The 22,119-nt window shown below is 37.6% G+C and overlaps 2 protein-coding genes across 12 annotated transcripts in view; both read left to right on the top strand.

Moving 5' to 3' along the window:
- LOC306987141 (uncharacterized protein) overlaps window positions 1-9,062 on the top strand; it is a 29,363-nt gene extending 20,301 nt beyond the window's left edge. For 3 of the 10 annotated variants that reach the window (XM_079591193.1, XM_079591191.1, XM_079591189.1), the window contains exons 2-6: window positions 919-962; window positions 1,784-2,068; window positions 2,292-2,537; window positions 2,629-2,691; window positions 2,769-5,652. In XM_079591193.1, coding sequence (XP_079447319.1) covers window positions 920-962; window positions 1,784-2,068; window positions 2,292-2,537; window positions 2,629-2,691; window positions 2,769-2,917 — 786 coding nt within the window. In that variant the 5' untranslated portion in view covers window position 919 and the 3' untranslated portion in view covers window positions 2,918-5,652. Of the gene's footprint in view, window positions 1-585; window positions 963-1,783; window positions 2,069-2,291; window positions 2,538-2,628; window positions 2,692-2,768; window positions 5,653-7,222; window positions 7,302-7,483 lie in introns of those variants that run through there. The other 7 variants (XM_079591190.1, XM_079591192.1, XM_079591188.1 and 4 more) reach the window with 5 other exon arrangements.
- Window positions 1-21,236, top strand: part of LOC306987137 (uncharacterized protein) — a gene marked incomplete at its 3' end in the record, with an annotated part of 75,478 nt that extends 54,242 nt beyond the window's left edge. Inside the window, exons 1-6 of one of the 2 annotated variants that reach the window (XM_079591184.1) lie at window positions 16,131-16,238; window positions 18,234-18,280; window positions 18,637-18,921; window positions 19,152-19,397; window positions 19,490-19,552; window positions 19,643-21,236. In XM_079591184.1, the coding sequence (XP_079447310.1) occupies window positions 16,237-16,238; window positions 18,234-18,280; window positions 18,637-18,921; window positions 19,152-19,397; window positions 19,490-19,552; window positions 19,643-19,833 (834 nt within the window). In that variant the 5' untranslated portion in view covers window positions 16,131-16,236. Of the gene's footprint in view, window positions 1-16,130; window positions 16,239-18,233; window positions 18,281-18,636; window positions 18,922-19,151; window positions 19,398-19,489; window positions 19,553-19,642 lie in introns of those variants that run through there. The other variant, XM_079591183.1, reaches the window with a different exon arrangement.
- Between the last annotated feature and the right edge of the window lie 883 nt (window positions 21,237-22,119).

The following is a 22,119-nucleotide window of genomic DNA, read 5'->3' as shown; positions in this document are numbered from 1 at the left end:
TTCTTGGGCCTGACTCTTCCCCTAATGGCTGCTGGCGTGCTCTGTACAAATGTCCAATTAATAAGCGAACAGGTGATCTCCAGTGGAGAATTGTACATGGAGCTGTAGCTATGAACAGGCATGTGGCGCATCTTGACCCGAGCGTTGGGGTGGGGTGTCCCTTTTGTTTAGAGGTCGAATCAGTGTTCCATTTATTTGTGCAGTGCTCACGTTTAGGGGATCTTTTTTCCCTTTTAAGCAATTGGTTTTTATCTTTGGGTGAGGGTGTTTCCTTCAAATTGTTTGTTTATGGTCCTAGGTATTCCGTTCAAAGGAAAAGGACTTTGGTTTTAATAATTTTTTTATTAGGCACTGCAAAATTAGTAATCTGGAAATCAAGAAAAAACTAACTTCTAGGGCAGGATGCAATAAGTGTGGTTCCTATGTTTTTGGGTCTTGTGGCAGCTAGATTAAAAGTAGAGTTTGCTTATTCTAAATTGTTATAATAAAGGTGTATTTAAAATTCAATTCTCTCTCTCTCTCTCTCTCTCTCTCTCTCTCTCTCTCTCTCTCTCTCTCTCTCTCTCTCCCCCTCTCCACTGCCAGTCAACGCTGTTACGTAAATCTGACTTCATTAAACACCTGTCTTTGTGCAAGGAGAATCCCCCTGCCATAACCAGCACAATCCCAGCTCCGACATTTACAACCATCCCATCTCCAAGAAAGACCATGTTAGCATTTCCAACAACAGCAACCACCACCATCCCAGAACCAACTACAAAAACCACGACCATCCCATCTCTAACAACAGCAACCACCATCCCAGATCTCTCACTCTCTCTCAGACACACATCTTACAGGACTAAGGTTTTAGGATATGTCATTTTGTGTATTTTTCATATTGAAATATTAATAACAAATCTTCTGTTTTCTCATCAGGATGAATCTTCCTCTTCTTCTGCTGTGCTTTATCAGTTATAGCGGTCAGTGTCATTTATGTTAATAAAAGTTTTTTTCTGTTGTGCCACTCGGTGCTTTGGTGGCTATTTGTGGATTGATGGTCATATTACATCAATAACACACACTGATATCACTGGTTTATGCAGTTCCTTCTGGTTCATTGATTAATAAACATTGTTCAGGGGGTCACTAAAACCGGACAACACTTGTCATCAACACTTTAAAGGGGTCATGAACTGGCTTTTTACATTTTTTATTTTATTTTTTTATATTTTTGTCTGAGGTCAACTTAAGACGTTCGCTTGGTTTTTATATTCAAACATGTACAATGTTTTTTATGGGCGAGCCGCATTGAAGACTTGGAAGTAAATGCCCACTGCTATTATTGGACAACAGTTTTGCATATTATAATGAGTTTCATGTAATGCGCGAGACAGGCGGTGTTGAAGTGGGCGTCGATCTTCTTCTGCGGAGGCGGGGTTTGATACCCTGTGATGTCACAGATCTCCACTCTGGAAAAGCTGTCGTTCGCTGGGCCTGGAGTCAATAACAGCTTTTATTGGACAAACAAGGAAGTTTTCAGTTCTGAAACTTACAGGATATTCTTATAGTATGAAGACCTCTTATATGTTAAAAGGAAATATAAGAGGACATTTTTATATCTCAGTTCATCTCCCCTTTAAACACTTCTAATATTGTTTCATTTATTTTATTTTTAATCCAGTTCATTAAAACAACTCTACTAGAATATTTATGATCACATTGATTACAGAAAAAAGACAGAACATTTATTTTTCAGTATTGATAGTTTGTATTGAGTGAATATGAGTGTGTGTGTTTGCAGGATCCTCCACTGAACCTGTGTCAGGAATAAAGGGAGGAACCGTCTCTCTATCGTGTGGATCTGAGGACAGAGAGATTGTGGACATCAGTTTATACAGTGTGTTAAAACACATCCCTGTGTGTGTGAAGAACTGCAGTGGTCGAGTGTTTAAAGAAGGATCATGTGACGTCAACATCACAGATCTGAGACTGAGGGATGCTGGGAAATACATTTTACATGTTTATTACAATAATGATCAGACAGAAGTGGAGCGACAGATCCTTAAATATCATCTTCATATTCACGGTAAAGTCAAAACTGATCAATCATCATCATGTGTTTTAATAGAGTTGGTATTGTGTGCAGGACTAGAAACATAAACACTGAATGGGACAAACTTAATATTCAGAGTGGATTGAGTTTTCCAATGTTTACTTCTGCTCCCCCAATACTAGATATCTGATTATGGTCTTGATTAAATGACACAATTATAATTATTATAATGATGAATGTGTCTGTGTCTCCTCAGATGAGATCTCAGTGCAGAAAGGAGAGGATCTGGAGTTGGATGTTCTGTTGATCAACGCTGATAAAGTGGAGAGAAGCTCGAGCTCAGGCTGGACAGAGCTGTGGACGAGAGGTCACGGGGTCAGCAGTGATCGACTGACCGTCAGAGACGAGACTCTGATCATTCATGAGTTCACAGTCAACGACACTGGAACATACAGAGTTCTGGACTCAGATAATGAAGTCTGGATCTCAGTCACAGTCACCGGTGAGAGAAGATCAGTGGAGGAGTGGAAATATTATATTAATCAGCAAATTAACACTAAACTGCATGAATAACCTTTCAATATTCTGCACAGAATCTATTCTAGTCTCGAAGGGGAATCTGAGCGACACAGATGAAGACGACACTGAACATCGACGTGAGTAAACATGAGGCATTCTTAAACAGTGAATTAAAAAAATAAATATAAACTGCACCTGTTCCCTTCACATGTAGATTACTGGATGTTGCCGGTTGGACTGACTGTGGTTCTGGTGGTTCTGGTTCTGGTGGCTCTGGCTGATGTCGTGATATACAGATGTCGGCACAGAGACTTGAAGGGGGAAAGCACTGAGTTCAGGGATCCAGTATATAGGTTAATATAGCCGTGTTTCCACTGTCACTTCCGGGTCGTGATCGGGCCTCGTCTGGACAAACGGACAGAGTTTCTGGCGCGTCGAATACCTCAGTCCAAAGCGGGTCGACTGGGGCTTGAGGAGATCATGAACAGAGTTTGTCTGAGTCTGGACACATCAGCGCTGGATGAGTCCATGTAACATCAGCGATAAACACTTTAACATCATCTACCTCAGACAGGGTGGCCGCGGGTCCTTAAAAAGTCTTAAAAAGTCTTATATTACATTTCCTGAAAATAAGGCCTTAAAAAGTATTATTTTGTCTTATTTTCAGATTTGATGGGTCTTAAATATTTTTTCTCATGTCACCGCGAAAATGCAGTCAATCTGTTCAGCCAAATATATTTCTTCCCCGGTAGTCTATGCGCTGCGTTGTTTATGGTTAGTTCAGAACGTAACCATAGTAACAGAGCGTACTGCTCAGCTTTTGATTACGTTAAGCAAGTGTAGCCTATACAGCAACGGTTGATACAGTAGGTAGCTAATATTGCTAGCAACATGGGGATATGCAAGTTCAATAACAAATGGCTTGAAAAGAACGAGTATTCTTGGTTAAGGTCAGTACCTGGAAATGCTTACGAAGCATACTGCGTTGTGTGTCGGAAGAATTTTCAACTTGGGACAATGGGGATCAGAGCGGTGGAATCGCATGTGCAAAGCAAAAAACACCAAACTCACGTTAAGGCAAGCCAGCAGCCTGCAATTGCTAGTTTCTGCTCCACAATTTCCATCGCTAGCAATGATGTCAACGCTACAACGCTGGATGTTAGGCTTTCTCAAGTGCCATGTCAGTGTTTTGTTTATTATGAGTATTTTATCTTTTATTTTGGTTGATGATTTTAAGTAAAGAAAAAAGTTGAGGAAAAAAAATATTCATACAGTATATAAAGGATTGTTTACCAAGTATATTCACAACAGTTCAGGAGTAAACATACAGGTTATATTGGAAAGATTACTGTATATTTACACTTTTGATATGTATTTCCATCATAAGTTTGGTCTTAAATTTTATTTAGATCTGGTATTAAAAAGTCTTAAAAAGTCTTAAATTTAACTTGTTTATTACTGTATACACCCTGTCAGAACTCACTTTCACAGACCGCCGCGAGTTTTTATTTTTATTTTTTTCATTTATATAGCGCTGTGAATAACAATGTAGATTGTTTAAAGCTGCTTTACAGAGATAAACGTATAATGGATTCTCATCCCCGTATAAGGCAGAAATATGAATACGTGTGTGCTGACCATTACCAGTAAACATGGTAAATAACCGCTTGAAGAAATCAGAGACATCATCTGCTGTCAATCATGTATTTATTATATATTCTCTATATAGGGCGAATGAATGCCCTTTATTTTGTGAAATAATGGTAAACCAGTTTATTTCTGTGACTAATGTGCAATATTGACAAGTTCATTTATTATGATCAATGATCACTCGATGTCAAACGTCGATGCTTGGGTTTTAAATCTTCAAGTGAACAAAAATCGTTTATCGATCTCGCTGTTACCAGTGATTTCTTTCTAATTCGTTTTCTGATAAAACTTCTGTATGTGTGTGTGTGTGTGTGACGTTGATCCAGAGAGGTGTGTTTTAGTGAAGCTGCAGAGCTTCAGGCCGACGGTGGAAACTCAGGTAATAATGATTTCTGCTGAGGATCTGGAGTTCAGTCTCTGTCTCTGGTCTTGTGTTGGACTCGGTCACTGGTCTTGTGTTGGACTTGATCACTGATTTTGCCAAATCTTGTAGTTCCTCTCGACCGAGTCCAGCAATATATGCTTTATTGTCCATTAATCAAAACCATTTCCTGCAGAGGAATCCATCAACATATTTCTGCAATATATATTTAATGTTCAGTGCGTATGAACATTTGCTGCAGTCGTTCCTCAGGAATCTGTGTGTTACTGACTCTGCATTTAATATTAATGAAGCCTTAAAAATGCAATGCATGGTCTGGGAATTATTGTTTCTATTTAATCCGTCAACTGATGACTGAGAATGAGTTGAGCATGAATGACAGAATGTGAAACAGTGTGTGTGTGTGTGTGCATATATATAAATATATGTTTATGTTGATTTTGTCTGTTTAATAGGTCATCTGCACTTCTTTGTAAATCTGCAAGTATGTATTGTAACAGTAACTATTACAAGGCATACTATCTTTTCTGCGGGCTATGTTCATTGAGCCACTAGGGGTCACTAGTAGTACTCCATGTTTAGATTAAAAAGGGGAAGTGGCAGAAGAAGGATTATATCCAGTGTGATTTGCTGTCTTTGTAAATCCTGGTTTGGGAAGCTGTTTGTTTGCTGCCCAAATGTAAGTGATGTTATTTCATGTTTTGATTTTTGAATATCTTTAATTTAGTTGGAGACCTGTTTTTGTCGTGTTCATAGATTGTTTATGGATGAGGAGGGGATTTTGTTGTATTTCTTTTTCTTGTAGAGGATTTTTGTGCTATATGCTATCTAGGGCTGTGTATCACCAACAATGTTATAATACGTATCACGATATGGATCAATTTGGAATTAAAATTTATTTTGAGCAGAGTTTAATAACAGTAATATCTGTTTATTGAATAACCAGTGTTCTAACAGTTGTGATATAAAAAAAACTATACTGAAAAACTATTTAGTTTTTGTCATTTGTCAAAAAACAATGAGTTAAATGAAATAAAACAATTGGCACAAAAAGCTTAGAATGGCTCTTCCTTTTGCTTTTAAAGGGATAGTTCACTTTAAAATGAAAATCTGTCATCATACACTCACCCTCAAGTTGTTTCAAACCCAGGGGCATCATGCAAGCCAAAATTCTGGGGGGGCACAATCTGAGACGTTGCAATTGTTTTCTGACGGGTGATATGGATCATGTTAGGAGGGGTGAGGGGGTTTCTCCCCCTGAAAATGTTTAAATTCTGGCTGCTAAACACACCATTTCAATGCAGTTTGGGAAGCACAGAAATACCTTTAACGGAGCTAGCAGCAACCCTCCTCTATCTGAGGACTAAGTTAAAGTATCTATTTTGTAAGTTTATGTAAAAGACAGGTTGATGAACTAAGCTCAAATTCAAAAGCTTTTGAAGTCTACTTCATTAAAGCATGTTTACACACACACACACACACACACACACACACACACACACACTTACTGTACACTTAGGCCTACTACACATGATTTTAAAAACAGTACCATTGCAGTTTTTATGTTATGATTTTAAGTCATGTCATCTTCATTTATATAGCGCTTTTAACAATGTAGAGTGTTTCAAAGCTGCTTTACAGAGATAAACGTATAATTTAAGATAACAGATTGTTTTGTCTTTATAGCGGTTCTTGAATAATGTTATTTTCCAGCTAAAGTTAGTTTTGATTGATTCACTTCCGTCGCAACGATCATTAGTTATTAAATTAGAGGCCGCTAAGACGACACCGTTCTCTCTACACAGACTTTACACTGAACCTGTGAGAAACACTGATGGCGCTCACGTGCGCATCAAGAATTAATTCTATAGTTATGTGCGTTTGAATATATGTGCGCAGGTTTGTAATTCCCTACAAACCAAACCTTAAAATACTTGTCCTGCCTATAAATTTGATACAGAATTTTATTGTATTTTATTACTACAGGGGAGATACGCAAAATTTGCTTTATCTGTAGAGTGGTAAAGGGATCCTCCATAGGGAGAGGATAGTTGGCACTTTAAATTGGTATGTGACCTAAGAACGACCTAGACCTAATGTTACTATGGCTTTTGTATGGCAGTAACGTTAGCCAACTAGTTTACGGTTAGACTAGGCTAGCTATCGATAACATTACACTGACACAACTTAAGTTAATGCTCTGAATTCGCAGCTAATATCAAATCCATAACTTTTTGATCAAGTTAAAATTTCCAGGTCAACCACAAATAATCCCACTACCTTTTAATATCATCCGATAACTAATTCAATGCCGATTTGTTGCTTTGCCCACTTACCACTTCATTGCCAGCTCAACGTGCGAGACGAGTGAGTTGCTTGAACATAGATTTGATATACGGTACACAGACACCATATTAGGAAAAAGGGGCGGGCTGATGCTGACGGATTTATTACACATCCAGAAGAATACATTTGAGTCGTTATAGGCTCTGGTATATTATGGAGCATAATAGGAATAAAGTTGTGACAAAAAAATGATCAGGGAGGAAAAATCTGAGGGGGCACGTGCCCTCACTTTGAATGGGCATGACGCCACTGTTCAAACCTGTATGAATTTCTTTCCTCCTCCTGTGTAGATCCTGCAGCAACAACTTCAGCTTCAATGATGACATCTTGAAATCCTCCGTCCCCAAAGCGCTTCCCAATACAGGACAGGTATGCAATGGCTGTATGAAATTCCCCCAGTCTCAGTACTAGTCGTTCCATAAATGTGGTGTTCATCCAACGAATTTCTTGTGCTTTTGCATGGCCTGATCCATTACCAACACAATTTCATTCAGCTCCAGTTTGTCTGCTATTTCTATTGAACGAGTGAGGATGGTGTGTACTGTGTCTAGGTCTGTTGGACTGGCGTCAATGACGGGCAGGTAACCAATGTTAGACTGCTGTGGAACCGTACCTCTCTGTAGCAGTGTATTGTGACCAGTCCATCCAGGTAAAACACTGCCATGGACTTCTTGAGTCTGCATGAAAAAGTAGGCACTATCCAGTCGTCGTGCAGAATCCTGTGTATACATGTATTTCTCGTGTCCCAGTTCAACTTCTGATCCAAAAGGTTTTGGACCGATCCTCTTTCTTCTAATGTAGGTGTCAATATGAGCGTGAGGTGGTTGAAGAGACCTTTTCCTTGTTCTCTGCAGAGATACTGTCTCAGAAGTAGACACACCACAGGTAATTGGCCTCTGAATTACAATACCATTTGTGTTCTGTGTTGTTCCCTTTCCAGATAGTGTTTCTTCACCAAAGTCGTTGTTGTCCCATACAAGAGTTGCTTGAACTTGAACTGTAATGTTTTGTGGGATGTATGTATCACCTCTTTGCTAGAGCGGTGTCATGTTCCAGTACTTGTGAGTTGCAGGAACAGTGCCCTAGACCATTCAGTATTCCTATCAGCTGAGCTGATCCTGTCGTATGTCGTACAGCCATGGCTAAGGAGGAATGCTTTGGCATGAGCCAGCGTCCTCTCATTGCAAGATTCATGATATCCTGACGACACAATGACACAATCTTCTGATTGTTCTCCACACTAACATTGGCACACAAACCATCAGTTCCAAATTCTGTTGTCATACCCGTTGTCCAAGCCAGGACATTGTATAATTCATTTGGTACCAGATTTGAGGCAGTGTCCATCTGAAGGTCTTGCGCTGTGGGTGGCCATGGCAGTTTAGGAGTAGTTTTGCACTTGGCCTCTTTAATCTCCCTGAGTGACATGGCTGCATGATACAGAAGTCTTGGGTCTTGTGTTCCTGGCCCTGCTCCAACATGACTTGTTCTGTGTCATCTTCTGTGTCATCTTCACTATGGTCGGATGATGATGGATGTGTAGCTTCATCATGGATTACTTCATCAGCAGTTAAATCATCAACATACACTAAATAATTTCTTGAGGATTTCAGAAATCTCAAAAATGGATGAGACTTTTGGAGTCTGGCTTTTAAAGAAAAAACTTTGTAAGATGAAATGTCAACACCTTCTTTTTCCTTAACTATTTTCTTAAAAAGGCCATTTAGCCAGGACAGCCTTAACACCTCACGGTTTCTCAGCAACCTCTCTTCCACCGCTGACTTGCAGAAATGGGTGTAGCCTGCCTGATATGGATTGCTTTCTGGATTTCCCTCTCGAGAAATTTTGGGCAGATGTCTTGTATAACGTCTGTAGCAGCTCAAATGATACATGGCCTCTGAAGCTACAAGATCCCTTCCACGTATGTGCATTAGTAGACTGTCATCCATCCGTTCCTCTGCAGCAAGAAGTAGCTTACCTGCAGTTAGTGTTTCACACTGAGCAAGTTTTTCTTTTGACCTTTTTCTGCTGTGACTGTCAGTTATGTATTGGTTGTTTCTGCATATGAGTCTCACTGTTTAGATTTGGAAGAATACCATGTAATGTCTTTGTTTCAAATAAAACATTCCTAAAAAAAAAGAAGAAGACTTGTGTTCAATTCATTGTCAACCTTACACTATTCACTGTAATCTTAAATTGAATCTGCTTTTTGCCCTTGTTAAATGTCCAGCTTTTCAATAAAAATTAAGATAAAGTGTTCAAAAATATACATTAATCTTCTTCAGTTCAAATTCTTTTTTTTCTCTGAGAACAAATTGGGAATTAGAGCTTAAAAGGAAGTTTAGCAAAAAAGAATGGTTAACTTTGTGTATCAATTTGACCTTACCCTTGAGTGTGAACATTAAAGTTAAAGAAACTAATTATACATTTCTGTATATATATATACTATATAACTCCAGTGAAGCTTAATCAATTTCATGATATAAACTCCCCTATGTGTAGAAAATGTGGAATTGCATTAGGAACATTCATGCATTTATTTTGGTATTGTAAAGTTATTTTTTCTTTTTGGGAGAAGATTCATAAAGTAATTCAAGATATGTGTAACTGTACTTTTGAGTTATGCCCTATGTTATATTTATTGAATTATGATATAGAAAATAAGTTTCCTTTTACAAAAAAAAATGTGTGTTTACAATGTTTTATTATTTTGCAAAAAAATGCATACTTACTGCATGGATTAGACAATCAGGACCCACACTGGGTCAATGGCTAGATCAGATAATAGATTTGTTGCCCATTGAAGAAATTACAAGTAAACAGCATTCAAGACTGCAAGAGTTCCAAACCACATGGGCCTTAGTATTACATTATAGAGACTATACAATTATCAACTTAAATGCAATAATGGATAACTCACAGACTGGGTGGATTCTTCTTTTGTTTTGTTTTTGTTGTTATTGTGGTGTGTCTTGTCGATATACTTAGCGGTATCCTTTTTGGTGTTGTGTGTGTAATATGTGTTAAATTGTGAAGAAGTATATACATATACATTAATAAAACATCACGTTGTGTAATTAAGATTCACTGGTAGTGTGAGGTTTATTTAACATTTATTCTTATATATGAATATAATGTCAGTAACCAGACAGTTAACTGGTCCCAATGACTTCCATACAGTGGTGTAGTCTAGTTTTTTGTAGTGAGTATACTGTGACCCCCCCCCCCCCCCCCCCCCCCCCCGGCATAACCCGTCTCATACTAACCCGTCTCGTCATCACCCCATAAGTACCACCACACTCACTAATGCATACAGTAGGCCTATGCAACGACATGTAATTGAGCGCATTATGAGACTAAGTGTTATCAACATGTCAATTTATTATAAGCAACACAAGACTTTAACAGCCAATGACATTTACAGCTGAGGAGACTGGACAGATTTTCTACATTTAGCCTTAGATGTTATATGAATATGGTCCCTGAAGCACAGGTTTTATCAGCTGACAATAAAAAAAATACAAATAAAACATTATAGGCACAAATACAAATGTACTTTTAGAAATGGTGCTTTTGAAAGAAAATTGTGTTATTGTTTTGGCAAGTTTCCTGTTTAAATTAAAACATGTATGAAAACTTGTGTGATATTCATTTTTAAAATAAGTTTTAATAGATTTCATCATTATTATTATTTTACAGTACATTTTACTGTGCAATTTCTTTCATAATTTCTTTGAGTTTATACCGAACTTTTATTTTGACAGGTTGTCGTAAAGACATTACAGTTTCTGTGTGTGTATGATACGAATGAATGACGATAGTTTTATCAAATGAAATGGTAACATTCTCATGAAGTGACTCTCATAGCAGCTCTGTGATGAAGTTCATGTGTAATGTGTAGCCTACATCATGTCCTCATACATAGCTACAGTGAAGCGCTGACACAAGCACGCGCTTGCTTCAGTGTGTGTGTGTGTAGTAGAGCGCTCATTCCCAGAGACGCGTTGAACAACTGCAGTCTCTTTGAGTTTTTAATATTCACGCGATTTGATCTGTGTCCATTGCAAACACAGACGCGGTGAATTTATGAATGAAAGTGTGAAAGTTCTGTCACAAAACGAAGTTGTTACGTATCCTCACGCTTTTTTTAGTGGGTATACGGAAATACTTGGCATTTCCTAGTGGGTATACGGCGTATACCTGCGTATCACGTAGACTACACCACTGCTTCCATAGTATATTTTTTTCCTACTATGGCAGTCAATGGGAACCAGAAACTGTCTGGTTACTGACATTCTTCTAAATATCTTCCTTTGTGTTCAGCAGAGGAAAGAAATTCATACAGGTTTGAAACAACTTAAGGGTGAGTATATGATGACAGAATTTTCATTTTAAAAGTGAACTAATCCTTTAAACTAACTACAATACACACATACATAGACCAATATACCAACCGGTATGCTAGAGCCAACCGGATAAAGAGAGCAAAGTTACTGTATCAAATATGTTGGTTGTCAGGGAGACGTGTGATTTGTTTACGTTTTCTGGCGCTACGATTTAGTAGTCTTACAAATTTGCCTGTTTAAAAATGTAAGAGTTTAAATCGATATCTTCATAAAATGTGCACACATCAACGTTGGAAACAATGATTACACTACTTATAAGAATTTTTACATGACATCTGTAAACAAATCACTTAGTTCCATGGCAGGGATCAGTGAAATTCACAATTTCGGGGTCCGGCCCACGGCCTAGTAGGTTTGATTTTGAAATTGGTGGGGACAAGGACATCAATATTAAAATTTATTTTAAGTTCTGATTGAAATTATTGCTAGGGATATATCAGTGTCACTAGATATTGGTAGGGACACGTCCCTAGCGTCCCTACTAAATTCTACGCCCCTGTAGACTGCAGACCTGGAGCCGGTAGATATACGCCCCTATTGTTCCTGATGCGTCCAGGAGGGGGATATACCGCGAAATAACATCATTAAATCGAGGCTCGATACTTACACATTAATAACTGTCTCGTTTTGTGTTCATTTAAATGTAAAAGTTACAGTGTAGATCTGCGGATTAAAATATCTGTAGATATTCAGTTGGGCTTCACTCTTCTCTCAGCCTACAGAAGACTATTTGTTTTTGTGAATTAAAAAATGAATAATAGGCACATAGTTGAATCAGACGACAAGTAATGATATATGACCTACTGTAGAATAGTTATATTCACCGTAGGTTTTAATATACAGGAGACTGAGTGAAATATGTTGATAATATGAATTTATATAAAGTTAAATTTAGATATTAACCATATTTAGCCCATTAGACATACAGTACCGTATGGATCCTCAATGAACAGTTTATCTCCCATATACATATGCATATATACCTACATACATACCCAGATATACACACACATATACATCACAAATAATGACTACACATACGCATACATATATATATATATATAACACATACATATACACATATGTACACACACACACACACACACCCGCACATTGCAATTTTGATACATATATCCACATACATTTTTTTTACATATAAGACTTGCTCGAAAGTGTATTACGCATATAACTGTGAAACGTAATAACCCACAGCTGTAATAAAACACAGCAGCGATGTAGATCGTGTGTAAGCTTTAGTTATGAAAGGAAGTGGACGCACTTGTGTGTTGCTCTGAAACCTGTGGTCTGATCAACATTACGAACGACACACACACTGCAGAACGTCATGATCTTTTGTGTTTTTACATTCAGGATTATTCACATCACTTCTAGAGGTAAATTTCCTCTACGCTTAAACATAACTGATCATTTTAACCTCTATTAATTCGTTTTTATCTACAACAATAAAAATGTTAAAGGCTCAGTTGATGTTTTCTCCAGATGTTCCAGAAGAAGAAGAAGAAGTGACTCGAGCTGAAGGAAGGAATCAGTTTAAACTGCAACATGACCGACAGATTTGAGATCATCAGTATTCCCAACAACTAACCCAACTAATATCTGCAAAAACCAGCAGTGCAGCCGGAAGAAAACTTCTGGTCACGTACGATCTCAACAGAAGTCGTCTGGGAGTCGATGCAGACGCAGAGATCACTGCAGTCACGCTGGTTATCACTGGAGTAACCGAGTCAGATTCAGGACTTTACTTCTGTGGGACTAAATCTGTGTGTTCAGAGACGCACTTCCAGAAGCCCATCAGACTGGAGACTGAGGGTCCGTACTGGCGACCTTTCACTTCTCCTCAGATCTTATAACGGTTTCAATGCTGAGGGTTTTGTAAATTATACTCAATATATTTCAATCATCACTAGTACATCAGTGATGCCAATAGACGAAGCACGTTTGGTTCCTTAAAGAAGCTTTCACTGATCAGATCTTACAAGAACCACTTTTTTTTTTTTTTAGTGTGAAGAAGATTTTTATAATCTAAAGAACCGTTTTCCATTGTAATGAAGATTTTGTGGAACGTAAAGAGTCCATGGATCATGAAGAACCTTGACAGACCAAAACAGTTACCAGGTCCCATTGACTTCCATAGTATATTTTTTTCCTGCTATGGAAATCAATGGGAACTGCACTGTTTGGTTAGTGACATTTTTCAAAATATCTTCCTTTGTGTTCAGCAGAAGAAAGAAACTCATACAGGTTTAAAACAACTTGAGGGTGAGTAAATGATGACAGAATTTTTATTTTAAAGTGAACTATCCCTTTAAGGGAGAAATTGGGTTTGTACAAAAGTTAGAGTTTGTACTAACAAGTTAGAGCCTGTAAAAAGTGAAACTGCCTAATATTATGGCAAGCCAATTTAACATTTAATCATTAAAACATACTACAATGTATTTTCATGCTCCTACTTATTATTATAGATATTAGTATCTATTCCTTTAGCTCATTATTTAAAAGTACCTTTATAAAGATACTACAGTTTATTAATTAGATACTAGTTCTTATTGTTTAGACACGAGTGCTCATTCCAGTAGTGACTATAGTATTTATACTTTACTTTTTAAGAAAAGTTGTAACTAGATAACTTGGCCTACTTGTTTGTTGGTTACTATAGTAGCTTATTTGACTAAATATCCTGAACTTAATAGGTAGGCTTCTTGAAGTATTTAAATGTACATTTCTGCTCAGTATGCTAATACTCAAAGGGCCATTCTCATAAATATAAATTGTATATTTGCACAAACTGTAAAGCAGTTTTTAGTATTCAAAAAGATGAAACATATTTGATTAGGCCTATTTAACAGCGAGAAGGGCTTTTATTTTAAAAGCCCCAGAGACCTGTGAGAAATTCGAAAGCTATTTGTGTATGACCCCTAATTGCCGCTAAGACTGTTAATCGAAACATTCGTTAAAAATTTAGAAGATTATTTGAAAAACCTGTCACAAACTAGTCTTAGGATTCTCGCTCAACTTTGATCAAACCAGCTCAATTCTCTGGACTCTCCTGGTCAATAATTATTAAAAAAGTTATGATGTTCTTCATGATAAGCGAGCTAAAGTCAGTGAATAAAACACTCACACAATGATGAAAAAGCCACAATAATATTCGCAATAACATAATTTTACTGAACAATGAAGTAAACCTATTTTTTTTATTTATCTTTGTAAAGAAACCTCATTGATTAACAGGCTACTCTCTGCTGTCTCAGACGACGACATCACTTCCTGTCGGCCACCGTAACTTCTGTTCACCACTAGATGCCGTTAAAACTTACACACTGCACCTTTAAATGCCTGTATTGTCTGTAATGGTATTTTCCATCTATTATCTAGATGGTAGGCTTGCTAAATAAAACATAATACCGTTTTACACATGTGCTCAAAGGCCTTAAAGTGCTTGAATCCTGATAGTTGCTGCTCGCAGATTTATTACTCATCCTGTTATGAGTCAGAATGGCCACTAGGGTTCAAATACAAATCTTAGTAAAATATTTTCTTTTACTATTAACATTTGGAGTAAGAATAAGTATCTAATAAATGTGTACTATCTTTGGAATAAGTAGATAATCAAATACTACATCTATATAATAGGTACGATTATCTAATAAATAAGTAGTCTCTGATTAATAAGAAATAAGAAATATGTACTAGTCACAACTGGAATAGATACAGTACTAGTGTAAGGTTGGAAATAATCCAAGATTATTCACACCAGCATGACGAAACTTAGTGTATTTAGTTGCCATATCAACACTATATAGATAATAAACTGCGCCAAAATTCAGAAATCTTTGTAAATATCTCTGAACATTCATTTAACCAGCAAAAGTACATATCTTACTTATATACATTTTTCATCTCTGCTTTTTTTTTGTTTATTTAAAATTAGACAAATCTGATCTTTTTTAATCTTACTTATTTAACAGTTGATATATGGTTCTTTAATGCTGATCTAACAGCAGAAACACTCGCCAGGTTTAAACCAGTTGCTCAGGCGGGGCATGTTGTCACACTGAGTTACAATGAGCTCCTATTAGAAATATGATATTCTAATCTATACTTTCATGAATTCTATTGATAAACCATGAGAAAAGGTGAATAAAGACTGAGAGTCAATGTTCAGAAATTATTCATTATTATTATGGTTTGAACTGTGCTGTATATCTGTGTTTTGCTGTGTTTGTTGTCACATTTTTTTATTTTATTTTATTTATTAAAAAATGCCATTATTTTGTATGAAAAAGTTAATTGTATTATATTGAGAAAATATTTTAGTTTGTCTTGTATATTTTTGGATTAGATCAGATAACATTTGAATCTGTCATATGGTCATGTTATAATGAACTCCAGCTATGGGGCATGTTGTCACATTTCACTTCTAATCTTTCAGGATAAATCAAGAAAAAAGTATAGCCTACTATTAATAAAACAAAACCACGTAATTGTACTATGTGGGAAATTACTGTGGGAAAAAATAAATACTCTAAACCCTAAGTAGATTTACACAAACTGAGAAAGTCATAAAGCATATCTAATGAATATAATACCTAAATAAAATAAAGTAGGCTACTATCTAATAAATAAGAACAATCTAATGAATAAGTAGCCTATCCTAATGGAATTGCTAGTAGGCCTGTACAAAATAGTAGAAGAATGAAAATTGATACTATAGGTTTTATGATTAAATGTTAAAACGGCTTGCCATAGTAGGCTAGCTTTGAAAAAGACTGAACTCACTGAAATTGAGAGAGAGAAGGACACATGTAAGCCTCAGTTCTCAGCTGTGTGAGTTTTGCTAAAGTCTGGCTGAACATAAGACATGCAGAACTCTAACCATGTAAGTTTTCATATTTTTAAATATGACGCCAGCTTGTGAGTGTTTGTGTATAGGCTACCAATAGTTGTGTCTGTTTGTGGGAAACTAATCCTGTGATGTTAAGGAGAGGCAATGACCTGCTGATGTTTTCCAGATGCATGACAATGATGACAATGATGTTTTATATAGTGAGGTTATTAATATAATTGTAAAATGTTTTAGCATGATTAGCCTACTCCGATTGGTTGGTAGCAGGGAAAATAACTTCTAAAACCTTGCTTGTGTATTTATAAAATCTAAATTTATAAAACCAAAGTTTTGTTTTCTACAACGGATTGTAAATATTCACCTCATCCATCGCTCTTTTTGTTTTCTTTCTTATAAAACATCCCGTTAACACTCTAAACAATGCTGGGTTGTTCTGACCCAATTTTGGGTCAAATATGGACAAACCCAAAAGTTGGATCAAAAATGCAATTTAAAAATTTAACCCAATGGCTGGGTTTGTCCATATTTGACCCAAAATTGGGCCAGAACAACCCAGCATTGTTTAGAGTGTTAACGGGATGTTTTATAAGAAATAAAAAAAGTGTGTGGGTCCTCCCCCAGAAAAATGTTACTGGAGTAATTGCCATTTCATGTATTTTGGTGCTTTTTAATTAAACAAGTAAACTCCGCTTCACGTCGGCCTGTTCTGCCTCCACGTCGTGCACAGTTTATGCACTGCTATCCGTGGATTAACACGCTGATACCCTCAGCAGTGACCATTTAAAGCTGTTATTGATGTTTGCAACGCAATATTGGACTGGAAGGGTACAACGGGCGGTTATTTTCGTCAGTTGCGGCTCGTTGAGAAATATAATGAAGCGATTTCAGCGAAAATGGACTTTTATTCATTAGGGCATTCCTCAAGTGGAATGGATTTGACTGAACAGCGCTAGCGAACAGACATGCGCTGAATGTAAAAGTGAGTGGGTCCAATATCATTGGTCTTAAAAAGTGGGTGGTGGGTCTTGTCCCACCCATATACAATGGTTCCGACGCCCATGCCCAAACATGCAGTCTACTAATCCCTATAGAGACTCGCGAGTCGCGACATGCAGCGACAGAGACGGGGGAACTCTAGGTTAACTCAGGTTAGGTAATGGTAGTTCGACGCATGTATTTCATCATGTGCGTTGAGCAGTTAGACAGAAGAATTGGTTTGTTCCAACAGTCTATGGTTTGTTCATGTCATCAGCATGTTTAATGTATTATTTTTATAACTAGTTTCAGCGTCGCGCTAATTTATGTCTGTAACATTTGTTTACCTTCAAGTGACAGTTTTTGTTTTAATTATTATGTTGTGCAGTTTTACGAAATGCATGTTAGTTTTATTTAATAGTGTCCTGTAGCGATGGGAGAATTGAACCAATTGCTTCGCAAAATGATTGACTGTGTGTAAGCGCCACTCGCTGGCGACTCCTGCTGGTCAAACAGTGTCACTGCAACAAACTCACACTAACATGCAGGAAAACAGCTTTCACAAACACACATAACAAAGTTAAATATCAATTGCCATTAACTTATATCATTTAATATTATATATCAAGTGTCTGTATAATATGTGTTATTTTATCAATGTCCAGCAGTCCAGGGCTTGTTTAGTTTGTTCTGTGGCTCAGATAAACAGGCCAATAAGAGACTATAAACTACTATTATTCCTTTTAATTATACTAATGTCTAATTACAACGTCTACAGATGAATAAAACTGATCAGAGATCAGGTAAAAACCAGAGACACTTGTATGTTTCACCGCTGAGGACAAATTCAGTGAATGCACACACACACACGCACACACGCACGCACACACACACACAGTGCTTTTTTAACGAAAATAAAAAAGGTCAAAGTTTGATATTTTTTAAACATAGGCCTAGAATGTAAGATCCACATGTGGATGAAAATCTTTAAATAAAATTAAAGTGAGTGTGTAATTTCTGTATCACATAACACACCTTCTGTTTTCTCATCAGGATGAATCTTCTTCTTCTTCTTCTGCTGTGCTTTATCAGTTACAGCGGTCAGTGTCATTTATGTTATTGTTCTTCTGTTGTGTCACTCGTGATTTGGTGGGTATTTGTGGATTGATGGTTTAAATTTCCCATTATACTACATCAATAACACACACTGACATCACTGGTTTATGCAGTTCCCTGGTTCATTGATTAATAAACATTTGTAATGCAACACTTCCAATATTTTTGGCTACTTGTTGCCTTTATTTATTTATTTATTTATTTTAATCCAGTTCTCTAAAATAACTCTAGAATATTCAAGATCATATTGATTTAGGAAAATAGACCGAAACACTACATTTATATTTTTGTTTACGTAATCTTTTGTATTGAGTGAACATGAGTGTGTGTGTGTTTGCAGGATCCTCCACTGAACCTGTGTCAGGAATAAAGGGAGGAACCGTCTCTCTATCGTGTGGATCTGACGACAGAGAGATTGTGCACATCAGTTTATACAGTGTGTTAGAAAACATCCCTGTGTGTGTGAAGAACTGCAGTGGTCGAGTGTTTAAAGAAGGATCATGTGACGTCAACATCACGGATCTGAGAATGAGGGATGCTGGGAAATACTTTTTACATGTTTATTACAATAATGATCAGACAGAAGTGAAGCGACAGATCCTGGAGTATCATCTTCATATTCACGGTAAAGTCAAAACTGATCATCATGTGCTTTCTGGATTACCGGTATTTCCTTGAATAGTGTTGGTATTGTGTGCAGGACTAGAAACACAAACACTGAAGGGGACAAACTTAATATTCAGAGTGGATTGAGTTTTCCAATGTTTACATCTGCTCCCTCAATCCTAAATATGTTTATGGTCTTGACTGATTGACACCATTATAATAATGATGAATGTGTCTGTGTCTCCTCAGATGAGATCTCAGTGCAGAAAGGAGAGGATCTGGAGTTGGATGTTCTGTTGATCAACGCTGATAAAGTGGAGAGAAGCTCGAGCTCAGGCTGGACAGAGCTGTGGACGAGAGGTCACGGGGTCAGCAGTGATCGACTGACCGACAGAGACGAGACTCTGATCATTCATGAGTTCACAGTCAACGACACTGGAATATACAGAGTTCTGGACTCAGATAATGAAGTCTGGATCACAGTCACAGTCACCGGTGAGAGAAGATCAGTGGAGGAGTGGAAATATTATATTTAATCAGTAAATTAACACTAAACTGCATGAATAACCTTTCAATATTCTGCACAGAATCTATTCTAGACTCGAAGGGGAATCTGAGCGGCACAGATGAAGACGACACTGAACATCGACGTGAGTAAACATGAGCTTTACAGGAGTTCTGCAACACTGAATTTAAAGTGAAAAAACAAAATGTCTTCCCACTTTTCCCTTCACCTGTAGAGTACTGGGTGTTGCCGGTTGGACTGACTGTGGTTCTGCTCGCTCTGACTGCTGTCGTGATATACAAATGTTACCACAGAGATTACTTGAAGGGGGAAAAGTTTTTCGTCGTGATCGGGCCTCGTCATGACAAACGCACTGGGTTTCTGGCCCGTCGAATACCTCGGTCCAAAGCGGGTCGACGGGCTTGAGGAGGTCATGAACAGAGTTTGTCTGAGTCTGGAGACATCAGCGCTGGATGAGTCCATGTAACATCAGCGTTAAACACTTTAACATCATCTACCTCAGAACTCACTTTCAGAGACCGCAGAGAGAGTCTGAAGAACTCCTGTTTGTGATCCGAACTAAGACTGCTGTGGGGACAAAAAGTAAGACTGTTAAGTTAGCACTCTTAAACATCTGCTCACTTAAAAATAAATCACTTCTAGTCAATGACTTAATAACCACGTCCACATACAACCTGGATTTTATGTTTCTAAATGAAACTTGGCTAGAAGACAACTGCAGTGCAACTGTCCTCAATGAAACATCCCCTCCTAACTTTACTTTTATGAGTGTCTGCAGAGCGGGTAGGAGAGGTGGGGGAGTAGCTGCTCTTTTTAAAGATGTCTATCCATGTAAGCAAATATCATTTGGTAATTACCCGTCTTTTGAATATCTGGGTATTGTGTTAAAAGGTGCTCCACGCATTTTACTTATAATTGTTTACAGGCCTCAAAAATACTCTTCAGCCTTTGCTGAGGACTTTACAGAACTGTTATCAACCATTTCCTCAGAGTTTGACTGTTTTGCTATTGCTGGAGATTTTACACAATGACACAATCGTGGACACACTCTAGTAAGGGTCTAAACATTTCATCGATTGTTATTAAGGATGTAGCACTGTCTGATCATTTCTGTATTTTCTTTGATATATTGATCTCTCCTGCCATTGAAGCTAGATCTGTGTCTGTCAAGAAGAGATGCTTAAATGAGAACACTAGTGTACTATTTATGAAGGCTATATCTTTAACACCAAGCATATCTGCTGACTCTGTTGATTTTCTCCTGGATTCTTTTAACTCGAAAGTTAAAAGTGTAATTGATGATATTGCTCCTGTGAAGGTCAGGAAGAGTGGTAGACAAAAGGCACCCTGGAGAAACTCAACAGCAGTGCAAAATATGAAGACAATGCAGAAAAGCAGAGCGCATGTGGCGGAAGACAAAACTTGTAGTCCATTATAACATCTACAAAGACACCATCCATGCTTTCAATATGGAATTAGGCAAAGCTAGACAGACTTTCTTCTCAAATATTATAAACAGCAACTATTTTTGCCATTGACTCCCTGTTCCAATGCATTGATGAAGTAAACAGTGGGATGTGCCAAAACTTTCTTCAGTTAACCCTCTGGGGTCGGCAATCACGCCGGCGTGATCTGCTCGCTTTTTTCTCATCAGTGCAAAAGAGATTCAAGATACTCTGTTGGTTTTGATCTTACATTTAAGTGTTGTACCTCATCCAGTTAAGTTTCTATTATTTTTGTGTATACTCACAATAAAAACAAAGTGTTACCTCTGTAGGCCTCTCTGTGGCAGCAGAAACGGTTTCTTCATCCCCATCGTCCTGTGAAGAGGAGCATTTGGTCGAGAACACTTTATAACACTATTTGTCATGATTTCTGGTGTATTGAGTCGGCTACTTACAACTGACCGGGGTTCTGTTGGGACAGGAGGCTCCAAAAGACAGATATTACCATCAGAATCAAAGTCAAATAAATGGAAATATCAAAAATACCCTAAATAGAAAATAACACATGTAGACCTCTTACATTTTATGAGGCCGTTGGATCTCCGGGAGTGACGGCTCTGATGAAGGGATTCCCTCAGCCCAGAAATGCTCATTAGACACTGGATGCTATTCAGTTATTCCAGTGTCACCTCTGATATTATTACAGTTAAGTTACTCTAAAATAGTTATTAATTACTAACTTGACATCTGCAACAGTTTAATTAGATTAATGTAATAATAATGAGAAAGTATTGGTCTACGTATTACTAATTACTAAATCCCATATTATCAACCTCAATCATTTTGATTGCAATCTGGCTTTGTGCCTCTAGGCTAAGCACGGCACGCACTCTGTAATGTTTATAAACAGGAAAGTCTGTCCCGCTTCTATGGTTACCACCACCATAGATATGATGTCTGTGGTTAATACCAGACATTCTCTGTTAACACCATTCGCAACCCGTTCGTAACGCGGAAGCATAGGCAGTGCGCGTCTGAAACATAGACAGTGGTCTGAAACATTGGAAACATTCATCCCGGGTGCGGGTGGGGGTGGCCTAAAATAATGCTCTGTCTCTATAGAGCATCACAGTCCCGCCCACAGCCCGAGAGGGCTTTGGTGCCGGAAGTAAATTTCCCATTCATTTCTCCCATTGACTTTTGGAAAAATCCGTATCTAAAGAGTTTTAGAGCATGTCTGAGCATA

This window comes from Phoxinus phoxinus, assembly GCF_949152265.1.
Source record: "Phoxinus phoxinus genome assembly, chromosome: 19".
In the NCBI taxonomy this organism is placed as follows: Eukaryota; Metazoa; Chordata; class Actinopteri; order Cypriniformes; family Leuciscidae; genus Phoxinus; species Phoxinus phoxinus.
The sequence above is the reverse complement of the archived record's forward strand: the minus strand, read 5'-3'. Positions and strand labels throughout refer to the sequence as shown.